We start from the raw sequence: 17,031 nt of genomic DNA on the forward strand, positions 1-17,031 counted from the left end.
CAGATGGGAATTTGTTCTGAGATTTACAACTCACAAGTGCCATTCTCTCCAGTCTCCACTTCCCAACACCCTACACATGAGAAATGAAAACATCTTTCTCTCTAGCTCTCTTCCAAGGAAGCTGATAAGGAAGAATCAAGCTGAAACAGAGATAGTTCCGGCTTCTCTCAAAAGATGCTTAATAAATAAGAAGTGTTGTCTGTAAGATAAAACATTCATTGAAATGAACAGAGGGCCCACATCCAGGAGATTAAAACAGCTGACTCCAAAAGAGCAGCTGACCTGTCCCATCCATGTGTTCCTGAAAGAACATGTTTGTTTGTTTTTTTCTCCCCACAGTTTACCTGAGACAGCCTAATACCCATCACCTTCACTAAAAGGAAAAAACATGAATGCGCCTCAAAAATACATGTCAGAACAAAAGACACTGCTATACAGCCAGCAACACCTCAAAAAACCCAGTGGCTCTGCCAATTAAGGGAATTTACACGCCATCAGTCCTCCATAGACCCAAACCTGCCCAAATCATTGGGGAAACTAAAATGTTTCTCAACATGACAGCAAGGCTGGGAAAACTCAACCTTCTACCCATTCATCAGCTTGCACTAATTAGTAAACTTTTTTTTTTTACGTTATTGGCTATAGATTTATAACCACAGAACACACAAGCAAAACAGTTTACAAAGCTATCAGAAAAGGCATTTTTGATGAACAGTGGTGGTTTGAGGCAATATGTATCAATCTAAACAGGTGGTTCTCAAACAAAGCAATTTTGATACCCTTTTCCCCCACCCCAGGGACATTTGGCAACATCTAGAGATATTTATGGTTGTCACAGCTGGGAGGGAGAGAGGAGGAGAAGTGCTACTGGCGTCCAATAGGTAGAGGCCAGGGATGCTGCCCAACACCGTACAATGCACAGAACAGCCCTCATCACAGAGAATTCACAAGCCTAAAATGTCAGTAATGCTGAAACTGAGAAATTCTGGTCTAGGTCTAAGTTTAGAATGCTGTACCATTATGTTAGAATCCATGTTCTTATATGCCAAAGGATTTGCCAAATTGCTTAAAACCCAAAAGTACTTTTCAGTTTTCAATTCTTCCCTGTCCTTTCTCCATCAAGTACCTTGTCACAACCCCCCAAAATGAGCAGCTGCTTACGCTGACTCCAGTTAACAATTCAAAACAAACAGCAACTTCACATTTTACAAAACAATTTGGGGAAAGAGCGACACTGGGAACTTTTACGGACTGTTCTGGTGCCGCAGAGATGATTAGGGAAAGGTTTAGTTTGGGGCATGAGGAGATAAATGCACTCATTCTTACCCAAACAGTTTGAATAGGATGGGAAAGAGATGAGGAAAACAAACACCAAACCCTGAGTTAATGACACTGAAAACCCACAAGGAATAAAACAACCTCATCCATGTCAAACAACAGCCATGCATTTAGAATTTTAATTCACATTTTACCTAGTGCAACCCGGGTCAATTATGTTGCTATAATGAAATTGACTTTGCTGTTTACATTCAGAGCTTTAATAATAGTGAGGTGGTTTTTACATTTTTGTTTCTAAAATAGGTATAGCACAGGATTTATCACCACAGAGCTGCCTATACAAGTAGAAAGGAAACCAGAATAAAAATGAAGACCAATGTCCCCCCTCACCCCCACTAGATATTAATAAGTTCCTCATTACCAACCACTGAATCAATTTGAATTTCTGAAATTTAACCCACTTTACAACCTTTGGGAAAACTATGTCACACAGACCACAAACTGAACCCAACCAGAACTAAAACCATGCTCCAAAATAGCATCTCCAATGCTAAAAGTGTGACAGTAAGTGGCATTTATAGCACTTGGTATTTAAACACTTTTAAAAGGGAGGTGGGGGGTGGGGAGTGAAAAGGAGCATTTGTTGACAGTTTTCTCCAAATCACTCTTCCTTGATTTCTTTTGCTATTACCCTGTTCTTTAAAATGCTCAGTTCTTATCTCGGGAGAGTGCAGAAAAAGAAAATTGGTATGCTACGATAAACAAGTGGGCGAGGTGGGGAAGAGCTGTGTGGCAGCAGAGACATCAAGGACACTACTCTGGGAGTGATCTGAAAACCTCCCATTATGTGGATGGCCTCTCGTGTGAAGAGGGGCAGGGGTGATGAACAGGCAGGAACTGCTTGCTGGGGCCAAGAATTCACAAGGCACTTGAAGACAATAAAAAGTAAGTAAATAAATAAATCCACTCAAAGGCCCCATTTTTATGCAGGAGGACACAGAAGCAAAACTGATGACCCACATGTAGGCAGGCAACCAGATGAAGGCCTAAGACTCTGAAAAGGATCTAAACTCATCTTTTCTGTTTCTCAGCTAATTGGCACAGGCCAACCTGTTCTGCATCATCACCCTGACTTATTCAGTCTACCTGCCCTGGGTGACTATTTCCATCATGACTTAAAGACCTAAAACTAGAGTTAGTTTTTAAAAGCCATGTTTACTTAAGTAGATCCACTTCTAAAACTACATAAGATTTCAATAAAAAGATGCTCACCATCACCAGCCGTCAGAGAAATATAAATCAAAACCACAAATGAGACAGCATGTCACACCCACTAGGAGGACTAGGATCAAACAATGGACAATAACAAGTGTTGGAGAAGAAGCAAGAGAAACTGGAATTCTCACCCACTGCTAGGGGGGAATGCAAAACGGTACAGCCACTGGGTTGTTTAAAAAGTTGGATGGAATTACCATATGACCCAGAGACTCCATTCCTAGATATAAACACCAGATAAAAGAAAGCATGTCCACAGAAAAATTTTTATACAAATGGTTCAGTTCAGTCGCTCAGTCGTGTCTGACTCTTTGCGACCCCATGGACCGCAGCACGCCAGGCCTCCCTGTCCATCACCAACTTCCGGAATTTACTCAGACTCATGTCCATTGAGTCAGTGATGCCATCCATCTCATCTTCATACAAATGTTTACAGCAGCATTATTTATAATAGCCAAAATGTAGAAACAATTAAATGACCAGCTAGTGACTGAACGGATAAACAAATGCAATATATTGATGTAATAGAATACTGTTCATCAGAAAAAAGACTGAAATAAATACCTTCTACAACATGTAAAAACCTTGAAAACATGCCAAGTGAAATAAGCCAGACATAAGGGCCATATATTATGTGATTCCATTTATAGGAAATATTCAGAACAGACAAATCCATAAGAGATAGAAAGATTAGGCGTTGCCAGGGAGTTGAAGGGATGGAGAAGGGGGTCTTGACTGCTAATGAATATGAGTTTATTTTGGGAGCGATGAAAATGTTCAAGAATTACATATTAGTAATAGTTATACAAGTTTGTAAATATATTAAAAACACTGAGCACTGTGCTTTTAAAAGGGTGAGTAAGGGACTTCCCTGGCGATCCAGTGGTTAAGACTTTGCCTTCCAATGCAGGGGGGTGCAGGTTCAAACCCTAGTTGGGGAGCTAAAAGTTCATGTGTCACAGCCAGAAACAAAATAAAACATAAAATAGAATCAATACCGTGAAAAATTCAGTAGAGACTTTAAAAATGGTCCACATTTTAAAAAACTCTTTGAAAAAAAAAGCAGGGTGAATGATACAGTACATAAATCACCCATCAATCAAAAAAAACCACATAGATCTAATAATTAAAATGAGACGCTCTACTTTCTATTCGGAAGACTTTTCTTCTTCCTCTGAGAAGAGGGAAAATATAATGCATTCTAATAAATCCAAATAAAAGTCATATGAAAATATATGGGGACATGAATAGTAAACAATGCTTCAGCAAGCTTCCTAGTAATTAAAAGCACACTGCCTATTCAGAAGAACTGAGACACTGAAGCCAAGCCCTGCATTTGTTAGAGATACCTACCTGTACCCTCAGTTAAAAAAAAAAAAAAAAGTCAGATGCAGAGAAGACTTCTCAGCTGTATTGCTTCATCCCTTTGGAAAATTAATAAAAGGGCTGAACTATTGGAATTTAAGTGGCAGGTAAGTCACTAAATAGAAGCTGGTAGAGCTGGAAGATCCATGTTTGTTGTGTTTTATTTACTTCCTGTGGTAGCAGGCTATGCATTATTCTCCTAGGGTGAATTTGTTTTATAAAGAAAGTTACAGCTGGGTTATTGATGGGCTTTCCAGGGATTAACTGCATACTCATAAGAATAAGAGACTAACCTCATCCTCTTAAACTTCACACACTACAATCCTATAGATGGCTGACAGCTACAGCCGGAGGAGAAAAATAATCCAACATTTCTGCTAATCCTTAAACCAATCATCTCATGCAACAATGGGGAGTCCTTTAGGTCTACAACTCAATCTCTTCAGGACAGAAAGGCTCCTTCTACAGTCACATCAGGAGTTTGTATTCACAGCCGTCACCTACACAAACACACACAGTCAGATACCACAAACCACTCTAGGCTTATTTCATACTAAGTTGTTGTAAAGTATAGAGAATTATAAATTTGCCTATAAAATAAGAATACACACACCTGACCAAAACCAGAGCCCCACAGACCTTGACAGAAGTTATATTTGGGGAAAGTAAGTTAGATCACATGCAAATAAATGAGAAAGGATAAACAAGGCTGCTTATATTAACTCCAAATTTCCCCGAGTTCCTGATGTTCATATACTGCTATGGAAAATTGTTTACACTTTCTTATATCCAACAATCTGCATGGAAGCAGTTATCAGAAATCTGGCATTTTGTGGTAGGGGAATTGGTCATCTGGGCATCTCTTCTAATTCTGCCCTCCTTCTAATTCTATCTCAAGGATCCCTGCCACTTTGCAGTGCCAACAAAAGAACTGGTCCCTTCCCCCTTTATGCTGAGTAAGGAAGCCAAAAGTGCCTGATCCTCACATTTTTGCTTCTCAAACTTCTCTCCATCTGTTCCCCAAAGTGAACTTCTCCCCTCAGTTCTGAATTTTAAGTTTGTTCACCAAAAGTTAAATGGCAGTGCTTCCGCACTGCCGTGTCCTTATTAAAACTCATTCACACACTAATTGCAGAAGCAGAGCATCAGGTTGGGTCTAATCTCAAACACCAATATCCACGTAACCACCAGAAAAGACAAGAGGAGGTGACCCACTGCCTGGAGTAATCACCCCTTGAAGAAGCTTGGTCAATTGGACCCAGAGATCTGCTACAGGCACCGAGAGAAAGCAGGCAGGAAAAACTGCAGTCCAGGGGAGTCAGTTCACCCACATGTCAGGTAACGGCTACCGGTCAGTCTTGCCCTCTACAAAAGCCACACAAGGTAAATGGCATTGTCCACCTGAAGACGGACGCTCATGGAGGTTAACTGGCTGCACGAGATCACAAAGCATAGTAGTGCCCAAGTGTCCCAATCAAGTCCAGTCTTATCCTAGGCCCAGGTAACATGGGTACCAACACGGGCGCCATGTTATCCAAGGCTCAGTTCAGTTCAGTCCCTCAGTCGTGTCCGACTCGTTGCGACCCCATGAACCACAGCATGTCAGGCCTCCCTGTCCATCACCAATTGCCAAAGTCTACCCAAACCCATGTCCATTGAGTTGGTGATGCCATCCAACCATCTCATCCTGTCGTCCCCTTCTCCTCCCACCTTCAATCTTTGCCAGCATCAGGGTCTTTTCAAATGAGTCAGCTCTTTGCATGAGGTGGCCAAAGTATTGGAGTTTCAGCCTCAGCATCAGTCCTTGCAATGAACACTCAGGACTGATCTCATTTAGGATGGACTGGTTGGATCTCCTTGCAGTCCAAGGGACTCTCAAGAGTCCTCTCCAACACCACAGTTCAAAAGCATCAATTCTTTGGCACTCAGCTTTCTTTATAGTCCAACTCTCACATCCATACACGACCACTGGAAAAACCATAGTTTTGACTAGATGGACCTTTGTTGACAAAGTAATGTCTCTGCTTTTTAATATGCTATCTAGGTTGGTCATAACTTTCCTCCCAAGGAGTAAGCGTCTTTTAATTTCATGGCTGCAATCAGCATGTGCAGTGATTTTGGAGCCCCCAAAAATAAAATCTGACATTGTTTCCACTGTTTCCCCATCTATCTGCCATGAAGTGATGGGACCAGATGCCATGATCTTAGTTTTCTGAATGTTGAGCTTTAAACCAAGTTTTCCACTCTCCTCTTTCACTTTCATCAAGAGGCTCTTTAGTTCCTCTTCACTTTCTGCCATCAGAGTGGTGTCATCTGCATATCTGAGGTTATTGATATTTCTCCCAGCAATCTTGATTTCAGCTTGTGCTTCCTCCAGCCCAGCATTTCTCATGATGTACTCTGCATTTAAGTTAAATAAGCAGGGTGACAATATACAGCCCTGACATACTCCTTTTTTACTTGGAACCAGTCTGTTGTTCCATGTCCAGTTCTAACTGTTGCTTCCTGACCTGCATATAGGTTTCTCAAGAAGCAGGTCAGGTGGTCTGGTATTCCCATCTCTTTAAGAATGTTCTATAGTTTGTTGTGATCCACACAGTCAAAGGCTTTGGCATAGTCAATAAAGCAGAAGTAGGTGTTTTTCTGGAACTCGCTTGCTTTTTCGATGATCCAGCAGATGTTGGCAATTTGATCTCTGGTTCCTCTGCCTTTTCTAAAACCAGATTGAACACCTCAAAGGTCACAGTTCACGTACTGCTGCAGCCTGGCCTGGAGAATTTTGAGCATTCCTTTACTAGCGTGTGAGATGAGTGCAATTGTGCGGTAGTTTGAGCATTCTTTGGCATTGCCTTTCTTTGGGATTGGAATGAAAACTGACCTTGTCCAGTCCTGTGGCCACTGCTGAATTTTCCAAATTTGCTGGCATATTGAGTATAGCACTTTCACAGCATCATCTTTCAGGATTTGAAATAGCTCAACTGGAATTCCATCACCTCCACTAGCTTTGTTCATAGTGATGCTTCCTGAGGCCCATTTGACTTCACATTCCAGGATGTCTGGCTCTAGGTGAGAGTGAGTGATCACACCATCATGATTATCTGGGTCATGACGATCTTTTTTGTACAGTTCTTCTGTGTATTCTTGCCACCTCTTCTTAATATCTTCTGCTTCTGTTAGGTCCATATCGTTTCTGTCCTTTATTGAGCCCATCTTTGCATGAAATATTCCCTTGGTGTCTCTAATTTTCTTGAAGAGATCTCTGGTCTTTCCCATTCTATTGTTTTCCTCTATTTCTTTGCGTTGATCGCTGAGGAAGGCTTTCTTATCTCTCCTTGCTATTCTTTGGAATTCTGCATTCAAATGGAGAGTTTTTTTAATAAGTATTTATTAAATGGAGAGTTTAATAAGTATTTTTCCTTTTCTCCTTTGCTTTTTGCTTCTCTTCTTTTCACAGCTATTTGTAAGGCCTCCTCAGACAGCCATTTTGCTTTTCTGCATTTCTTTTTCTTGGGGATGGTCTTGATTCCCATCTCTTGTACAATATCACAAACCTCCGTCCATAGTTCATCAGGCATTCTGTCTATCCCTTAAATCTATTTCTCACTTCCACTATATAGTCATAAGGGATTTGATTTAGGTCATACCTGAATGGTCTAGTGGTTTTCCTGACTTTTTTCAATTTAAGCCTGAATTTGGCAATTAGGAGTTCATGATCTGAGCCATAGTCAGCTCCCGGTCTTGTTTTTGCTGACTGTATAGAGCTTCTCCATCTTTGGCTGCAGAGAATATAATCAATCTGATTTCGGTGTTGACCATCTGGTGATGTCCATGTGTAGAGTCTTCTCTTGTGTTGCTGGAAGAGGGTGTTTGCTATGACCAGTGCGTTCTCTTGGCAGAACTCTACTAGCCTTTGCCCTGCTTCATTCTGTACTCCAAGGCCAAATTTGCCTGTTACTCCAGGTGTTTCTTGACTTCCTACTTTTGCATTCTAGTCCCCTATAATGAAAAGGATATCTTCTCGGGGTGTTAGTTCTAGAACATGATGTAAATGGTCTTAGAAACATGAGCACAGATGAAACACTGAGAAGTTAGGCAGCAGGTATGTGGTTAGAAATAGTAAAACTATGCAATTGTTTTCTTTAAAAAAGAAATTGCACTCTGCTAATTATTCTTTCACTTTTTAATCAAAAAGCAACCATGTTTCTTCAGGGAGTGGAAAAACTTGGCTGACAGTAAGCACAAGGGGGCTTCCTATGGTGGTGGGGACAATCTGTACCCTGAGAGAGTGTGGCCCAAAGAGCATGTGCCTGTACCAGTGGTCAGGTCTGTACACTGTACATTTCACATGTGAATTACACATCAATTTTTTAAAATCCATGTGTGTACAGGTATGTACATAGCCACATCTATATTTGTATGACATATTAATTTTATATGATATAAAACCAATTATATGTGATGTAATAAATCCAGTTAAAAGACAACACTAATTATTTGGAATCCTAATCTCAGTTTAGAATCAGTTACTTAGTGTTAGAGCAGGTAGAAGAGAGTTCTAAGTTCCCAACTACCTAAATACTACAATGGGGAGTAATGAACTTAGAGTCCTTTGGTCAATTTTCTTTTCCTTCAGGTAGCCATTAGCTATTCCACAAATAAAATGTTACATTAAGTCAATAAACTATTTCATTTTGAGCATTTTTAATAGCATTCCAAATTTGAAAAAAATATTTGAGGAATGCTGAATAAATTGTGTTGTTTATCCCAATGTTTGGGGGGAAAAAAAAAATAAAGGTTCAAGTAAGTTCCCTTCCCACAATAAACTTGCTTTCTAAAGTACAAGTGAGCTTGTGTCAAACTGAATAAACCCTGTGCCTATTAAGATCTCTGCATTATTATTTTTTATTGTTACAAGAACATATGTTTAATAGCAAGAGAGCTTAAAAAAAATTCAAAATGTAGGGTTGCAGTTATTATTCTGATTATCAAATCTACCTTCAAAGCTATTTTTAAAAAGTATAACCAAAAATATCTCAAATATCTAAGAAGCTTATCTTTCTTAAATACCAGTAATCTATGTAAGTTGAAGGCAGATGCGCAGTGAAAAAGATTTATAATTCAGTATTTCCCCTCAGACATGAAAACTAAGTGTTCTATGCCAGTGCAAAATGGGTACCATTAATTCACTCCACAAAAATGGAAAAAAGTAGAACCTCTCTCTTCCTACTAAAAGAGCATCCACAGTCCCAGGACACAGCTAACCTCACTTAGAAGCCTGGTGTCCTTAGGAAGATATAACTTCTTCCAGGTTTGCTAAAGAGAAATATCTTCAGCCCTGTCAAGCAAGCAGCAAGCTCCTTGATTGTACCTTAAAGGGGATGAGAATGTTTCGGTTCATCTGAATTTTAAAGGGTACTCTTTCATGATCTTTCACACTTGTAATAGATGTCTAAACCGTTAAATTACTATTTCTTTTCTTAGCCTGAAAGTAGATGCAGACGAAGAGCATGGCCTCTCCCATTGTTCTCTCCCCTAAGTCGGCCCCTGCACAATCCTGACAGCTGCTAGCAAACCAGGCTGCGTTTACTCTGCGCGCAGCTGCTGCCTGTAGGAACAGACAGCCTCCCAGAGCCTCCTCCCCTCTGGGGAGGCAGGTCGACACACTGCATGTTCAATGAAGGGGTGCAAAGGTCCACTGAATTGTCAACCCAATTTTATGCTACTTCGATTTTCCAGGACGCGCACAGCTCCTTTCAAGCAAAAGCCAAGCATATGCCAGAGTATGAAACTTATGGTGCAGGATAATTATTGATCACTACAAACTTTAAAAGAGCCTGCCGACATAAATTAATATACTGATCCAAACATTACAATTATAAAAGCCGCACATGCCAATATGCTGAAAACTCATAATTGGCGTCAAGTCTTGTGCTGGGCCCAATTCACTGATTTGGGTTATTGTTGCTAGCTATCAGAGCTAATCTGCCTTTATAATCTCAACAACATGTTTCCTGGACTAAAGCCACTCATAAAATTAGCGATTCATCTGCCCTTGCAAAACAACCTGTTATTTTTATTTTCTGATTCAACTTGAAATGAGTATTACCTATAAACATCTGGTTAACACAATTTCCTCCTTTCTAATGGGTAGGATTGGGCAGTGGCTTTGAGGGTGTAAAGAGTACAAAGTTTTACCATCAAGAAATGATATGTAAAAATTTAGAGCCTATCAGAAAACAAACATGTTCCACAAAGTTGAACTGGGTACTTGAGAACTGCTTTGCATATGTTTTCCTTTAATCAAAACAGGCTTTTCCATCCTCATTCATTTGGGTTAAAAAAATTCTGCGCTCAAGCTACAAGTACAATTTGCTATTAGTCTTTGCTAATCAAACACAGTACATGCAAAAGTACCAGTGAATATTTGATTTGATCTCTGAAATAAAGCAATTCATTACACAAGAAAAGGGTACAGAAGGCAGCAGACAAATGCAGATGTAATTGTGTTTTTTGTTGAATGTGATTAGAGAGCCCACTAAGCAACAGTCAAAAATGTGATACTAAGGGGGAGAGATGCAGAGCCCGGATCTGGGGGGAAGGGGAGGAGGGAGAATTGTTTATGCAGAGCTAAGCTGTCAAGTGTAATAAAGCAGCTTGAATAAAATTTAAGCTGAAAATCCACTGAAGCTCCCCATTTCAGGGAGGAAAAAGCTATTAAAAGGAAATGAAGGTCACCCTCCCAGTTTATTTCACCTAATTGACTGCCAATAGCTTACCACAGGCAACCCGACTGCAGATCTGCAATTGAGAAACTGATGAAAGGAGAGTTTTCAAGCTGAGGCTCATTCTTTAATCCTCCTTGGCTCTTATGTTTTTCTCCATCTCCAGTTGGGATGTAATTTTAAACCCTGATGGATTAACTGGTTCCATTGTCTGTGGCCGTCACTGCACTATGGCACTCTTAATCCCTACAGCAGCATGTCTAATTATCATTACAAAGTGTCTGAGGGAACTATAAAGACCAGCAGGGCATCTTCTCACAAGCAATTAACATAAATTGATAAATGAGTGATTTGAATCCGCTCAAGGCACTCACGTATGAATAAAATCAGAAAGGACAGTCCCTTGTTTCAGCTACTTCTTTCGCTTAGGCTGGAAGGGCAGAAAAAACATGAGAACCGCCCTGGATCCTGTGGTTACGGGGAAGGAAGGGGGCGTGGTCGGGGGTGGGGAATGAACTCATGCAGGAGATGGACCCCACGGTTCACCAGGCTCATTAATGCAGAGCAAATGACTTGTGATTGACAACCAGTTGCCAGCAAGGAGCACTAACTGAACTCAACCCAGAAGAGCAGAAACCTCGTGAAAGGCTAGAGGGCACCAGGGCAGACAATTATCACTTCTTCAACGGCAAGAGGGCTTTCTTTTCGTCTGGGTGCCACTTAAAACTTCATGAAACAGCCACAAGAAAAGCAAAACAGTTACACATAGGTTCTAATACCCTGGGAAAGCAAAAGGCAAAAGAAGCAAAAGATAACGAAATAATTCCCAGTGATGTCTTGACCCCAATTGGGATCTAAAGTTATATGGCAGGAGTAAGGAAAGTAGGTATTTAAAACCTTCACCTAAAGCTTTAGCCTGAGGGAGCAGGATAAACTATATTTATTTTCCCATTGAAAAGAAGATGTATTTTGTTCCCATCCTAAAAAAGGTTGCTATTACCTCCCTATCGCCAAGTGTTCTTCCCTTATACTCCTCAGTGTACCTGAAACCACTTCCCCATACCTGAAACTGCCTCCCCTTCTCCCACTGATCAAAAAGGTCAAGGTTAACTTCATATTATATACAGATTAGATATAGATTAAGCCAACAAATTTAGAAGAAATGAAAGCTGGTTATACACACTGTAGGAGGTAGACCTGGGAGGCCACGTACCCCGATGATGGCATTCAGCTCTGCCATGGTCACCTGTTTGGCACGCTCAACAGCCTGGGCCACCTGCTGTTGATGCTTTGAAAACAAGAAGAAAAGGTATTAGTGAGGCAGCCAAGAACTTCACTGTACCTTCCAACAACAGGACAAATGCTGCATGTGGTGCAGACTGAGGTGTAAAATGAGTTTAAATGCGAACTTGTTGGAGCACACATCATTTCACAGAACACAGACAACCAGGGGAAAGAAAACAGGGGTGCTGCCCATCTTTCTAAGCAGCACCCGTCAACTTCTGATGGGAATTTGGGGCTCAGCATGGTAGAAAGTCAAAAAAAGACATAAAAAATGGTCACATGAAGCCTTAGAAATCAACAGTATGGGATCTGGAAGATCATCCTGATTCTCAGAAAGGGTTTGCTATGGTAAATTTGAGCAGGAGAAATTTACAGCCATTTAAAACACCCCTTTGGATACTTAAATTTTAAGCATTAAACCTGCAATCTCTTCTCCGGTCAACAAATCTCAACCCACCAGTTGGTTCTGGACTCTGGGAATTCCTTTCCTCCTTTAGTCCTTAGATGTTTCACCCGCCAGAGGAGAAAGGAAAGACACACAGACAGACAGACAGACAGACAGACACACACACACACATACACACGTGCTCTCTCTCTCTGAGATCACAGGCTGCAAATAGCCCGCATACCTCCCAGGTACACTCACAAATAAAAACAAAGTTGCACATCTCTTTGGGAGAAAGGAGACTATATACAGCAGAGACCCGAATTACTAAAGGTTTCAAAAGGCCAACAAATCTAAACTGTAACATCACGTGAGTGCTATGCTGGAAAAGGCTGCCATAGTGAGAGCAGAGATGGTGCTACGCAGCATGGAGCGGTAAATGCCAACAAGGACAGACACTCAGCATTCCAGCTCCAAGGCCCACAAGCTTTTCACTGTCTCAAGATATACGCATCCTGTACACACTTAAAACACAGTTTTACATTTATTAGCTTGTATCCAAAAGTAAACTTTAAGGCAAAACTAAAACTGGTTTTGAGTCAATTTCATAGGTTTACTCACACAAAGAGCTTTCCCCTCTCAAAATATTAAGGTTAAACTCCTATCTATGACTTTGCAACTTAATAAAATGGCTCCTATATGGATATAACTCTGTAAGCCAAGGTAACATGAACATGTAACATGAATGCTCTTAACCTTAAGAGTATTGGCATCCACTCCCTCCACAGACAGCATTAAGTCAATCTGCCTTGAGGTACAAGGACAAATGAAATACCTGCTCCCATGATCAAGTCAACCCTGATGGAACCATTTTTAAAAAGCAGTAAAAGAAACAGTAAAAGGACACATTAATCATCAGAAGCTATCAAGTTTATACTACTCCTCTAAGAAAAGCTTTATGCTTGGCAGTCATTTTGCAGTTTTCCATAGAAAAGAATTAATTTAAGGTTGAGCTATCGTCACTTCCACAGTATGCCCTTAGATCTGAGATGGAATAGCAGGGGGTTTACACACTTCAGCTGTAACAGATGTTCTTCACACTTGTTCCTCATGATAAAATTAACATCTTAAAACTAGCTAATTTGCAAACAGAGAAGCAACATAATTGCACTTTAACAGCTGAACAGCTTTACTTACTTCCTGAGACAGAAATGGGATGACTTGTGCACAAATCGTATTCAATCTCTTGGCGATTTCAGTCTATAAAGACAAAGCCATATAAATGGTTAGCGTATTTCATAATCGGTTCAGAAAGATAAAACCTCATACCCAACAGTGGAGTCCTCTACTGCCTCACTGAGGGCATAAAATTGCTTTCCCAGGCTATGTGAGCAATATTTATCTTGAGATAAACAGTAGATATTAATCCCACTTGCAAAGAAAGACATAATCGCACGTTTTATTGGTCACTTAAATAAGAGATAATGGGTAGTTTAATTGAGTCAGAAAATCTATGCAGTTTGAGGCTATATAATCATTTAACCTGGTGATTCCAAACCCTTCTGTACACTTATTCAATTATGGCATACCAGAGCACTTTTATGAAGCAAGTTCATTCAAACAAAGTCAGAACCCTGGAGAGCAGAAGCACTGCCAAAGCAGACTAGCTCTCAAGATAAGGTCCAGAGCGAGAGAGTGGAAGACCTCCTTCCATTTGTTTTGACTCCTGCACAACTGAAATTGAACTTTAACGTTAGTAAGCCTTCACCAAGTTTCAAAATTGCAAACAAGCCTAGAAAACACTGCTGAAACAGACTCAAATCCAGACAGTCAAGTCGAGGGGTTCTGGATATCTGTAAAGTTTTACCACAATTCAGCATCAAATGCCAGGAGCAAAGTGACAGGGCCCACAGTTCCAATGAGTTTAAGAAAATGGGTCCTGAGTGTCTGCAGCACAGGCTATTCTAGAGCAAGGAGGAAAAGTCCCTGCTCAGCTCCAAAGGCACAGGAATCCCTCTGCACAAGGGACAAACTGGCAAAGGAGGGAATACGGTGTGCTCTGCTCCCAGACGAAGAAGGATCCCCCTGCCCACCCCTCCCCCCAAGCCCTGCAGCAATGCAACGGGACCTGCTTTCCTCTAACTCTGAAGAACAGTTCTGTTGGGGGGAGCGGGGGGTGGAGAAAGACATCTGAAGAGTCCCAAGTTGACCTTATGTATGTATTCCATCATTTCTGTCAATGCTTACCGATGCCACCTCCATTACTGACCCAGGCAATGAAAAGGACTATGGGGAGGAAACAAAATAAGCAGAGCACAGCCATGCCCTTGAGAAAGAGAGAATGGAATAACTGAGATAAAGCAGAAACCTCAGGAACTGTATAATCAAGTACATAAAAAGGAGCTGCCTTTTGTCCTCTGAGATGATTCCAGTTAACTGAGCAACAAGCCTTTCCTTTTATGGGGTTGGATTTACGCCAATCCAACTCAATTCTCCCTGACCACCACTGAGACAGGGTTACAGACCGTGCCTTGGAAGAAATGTACTGGAAAGGGAAATCACTGGTGTAGAGAACAATCCCATGACCTTGCTTGAACAAGTGGAGCTAACAGAACGTACATGCAAAAAGGGCCGAGCTGTAGCAGGTGCCATCACAAAACTGGGTCAGCCCCACCTAGCTCGTTTGATCACAGCCACCCACTCAAGCGAACACAAGGTCATGGCTCTCCTGGAAAGCATGGGCCAGCTACCCTTGCCTTTGCAACAAGGTTCTACCCTGTATGTCTGGGTAGACATAAAGGGGCAGAGATGCCCTTTGTGGGGTCTGAGGTCCTCGCTCTCCACTTTCCACCTCCCATACATTCCAAGAGCATTCTGTTCTTACCCGGCCTCCAAAATTCTCTTCATGTTTTCCAATGTTAAAAATCACATCTGCTCACTCTGAGTACATATACGCAGATGTATGCTACACAGAAATACACAAGAACAAAGTCTGCCATCCAGAGACAACCACAGTAACCCTGTGGTGATCCTGAGAAGCAACCCCCAGGCTCTCAATATCTGTGTGTGCACAAGCCCAGAGTGCAGAGAGACACCTCCATATCAACGGGTCCCATGAGGTATACTGCTCTTCTGTAATTTGTTCCTTCCACTCAAACGTGTCACGGACACCCTTCCACTCCATAAAAACAGATATGAGTAAGAACATCATCAGTATATCCCACTACACAAGCAGTCAGGTGTCTGAACGCTCCCAACATCGGGGGATATTTATTTTTCACCTAATTTTCCACAATTACACGCTCTACGTCAAATAACCCTTTCCCCAGATCTCTAAAAGGAATCTCTAGAAGCGAAATTGCTAGGTCAAAGTGTCTGCATATTTTAAACTGTAATGCATGCTGATAAACTGCCTAGCAGAGAAGCTTACTGATTTATATTATCAGTCTATGATGGTGCTTGCTCCCCCACCCAGTGTCAATAGTGCGTTTCACTGACCTTTTTAAAATCTTTATCCATCTAATAGATTAAAAAATGATCTCATTTTTATTTGCATTACTCTGATTCTTCCTGAAGTTAAACATCTTTTCATATATTGATTGGCCCACTTTATTTTTCTTTTGGTAATTATTCACCCTTGTCTTTTTGTAGTAGTTCCTTCCATAAGATATAGACTGACTTTTCCACAGTTTTTCCACCTTGTCACCTGTCTTTCAACCTTGCTTAGTATGGGTATTTTGCTGTGCATAACTACATTTTTACATGGTCGGACTAAAGAATAGCCTTCCTATGTTCCTGGCCTTTGGGTCAGGATGAGAACACTCCCAAATTAAAGAAGCCATTCTTAATTTTCCTCTAGTGCTGCTATGGCTGTACTTTCTACATTTAATTACTTGACCTACATGGAATTTATTTTAGTTTAAGAAGGAAAGATGATCTCCTCTTTAATTAATAATTATATATGTTATTACACAGAGTGGCTTTAAGGTAGAAGTGAACTTCACTGTCAGGGGACAGTTAAGACCAGGTCTGAATGAAATGAACTCATAAACCTTTAATATTAATCCTTTAATATTAAGAGGAAAATAAAAGAAGTACGGATTAAAAGCACAGACCACATAAATTGGGTTAGAGCAGCTAAGACTGCAACAGGAGGACGAGTGTTAAAGATCAAAGCTCAAACTGATGCAGAAACATCAAAAGCCATACCATTTGTCCTGGGAATTCTAAATAAATGGTTTGGAAAAGAAACAGAAACGAGAACAACAGAGAAGGATCTTGTCCCAGCTGTCTCCTTCCTCTGCCAGGTCTCTGATCCCTAATCTTAAAACCATCCTCTGACAAGTGAGCTTGACCTTGAGCCAGGAAATCTAGATTCCAATCTCACCTCTGGTTTACCTTGAAATTCTCCCAGCCAGCTGTGGAGTCCCTGCTCCTGGCAGCGTGAGGACGCACCTGACCTCCCTGACCGTGCTCTGGGAGGTCTCACACATCACCACCACTGCCGCCCTTCAAACAGTCTGCATGGCAACTGACAGCGATTCTCCAGCATCATCTCTTGCTTCAACATAAGGATATTCTGACAAGGACTTAGCACAAATTAACGAGCAGCAGTGTTCTCTACCTGCGCTTCTATTCCTGACCACAGAGTTTACAAGCAGGTTAAACTGGATAGTTGACCCTGCTTAAGCAGGTGTTGAGAAAGTCCTATAACCTTTTCAG

The 17,031-nt window shown here is 41.1% G+C and overlaps 1 protein-coding gene across 9 annotated transcripts in view; it reads right to left on the reverse strand.

Annotated features, from left to right (window-relative positions):
- LOC122685802 (transducin-like enhancer protein 1) overlaps positions 1-17,031 on the reverse strand; it is a 91,626-nt gene that overhangs the window by 47,598 nt on the left and 26,997 nt on the right. For 5 of the 9 annotated variants that reach the window (XM_043890747.1, XM_043890750.1, XM_043890745.1 and 2 more), the window contains exons 5-6: positions 13,507-13,569; positions 11,854-11,928 (exon numbers count right to left, since the gene is read on the reverse strand). In XM_043890747.1, the coding sequence (XP_043746682.1) occupies positions 11,854-11,928; positions 13,507-13,569 (138 nt within the window). Of the gene's footprint in view, positions 1-11,823; positions 11,929-13,506; positions 13,570-17,031 lie in introns of all 9 variants that reach the window. The other 4 variants (XM_043890746.1, XM_043890743.1, XM_043890742.1 and 1 more) reach the window with 1 other exon arrangement.

This window comes from Cervus elaphus, chromosome 29 (assembly GCF_910594005.1).
Source record: "Cervus elaphus chromosome 29, mCerEla1.1, whole genome shotgun sequence".
In the NCBI taxonomy this organism is placed as follows: Eukaryota; Metazoa; Chordata; class Mammalia; order Artiodactyla; family Cervidae; genus Cervus; species Cervus elaphus.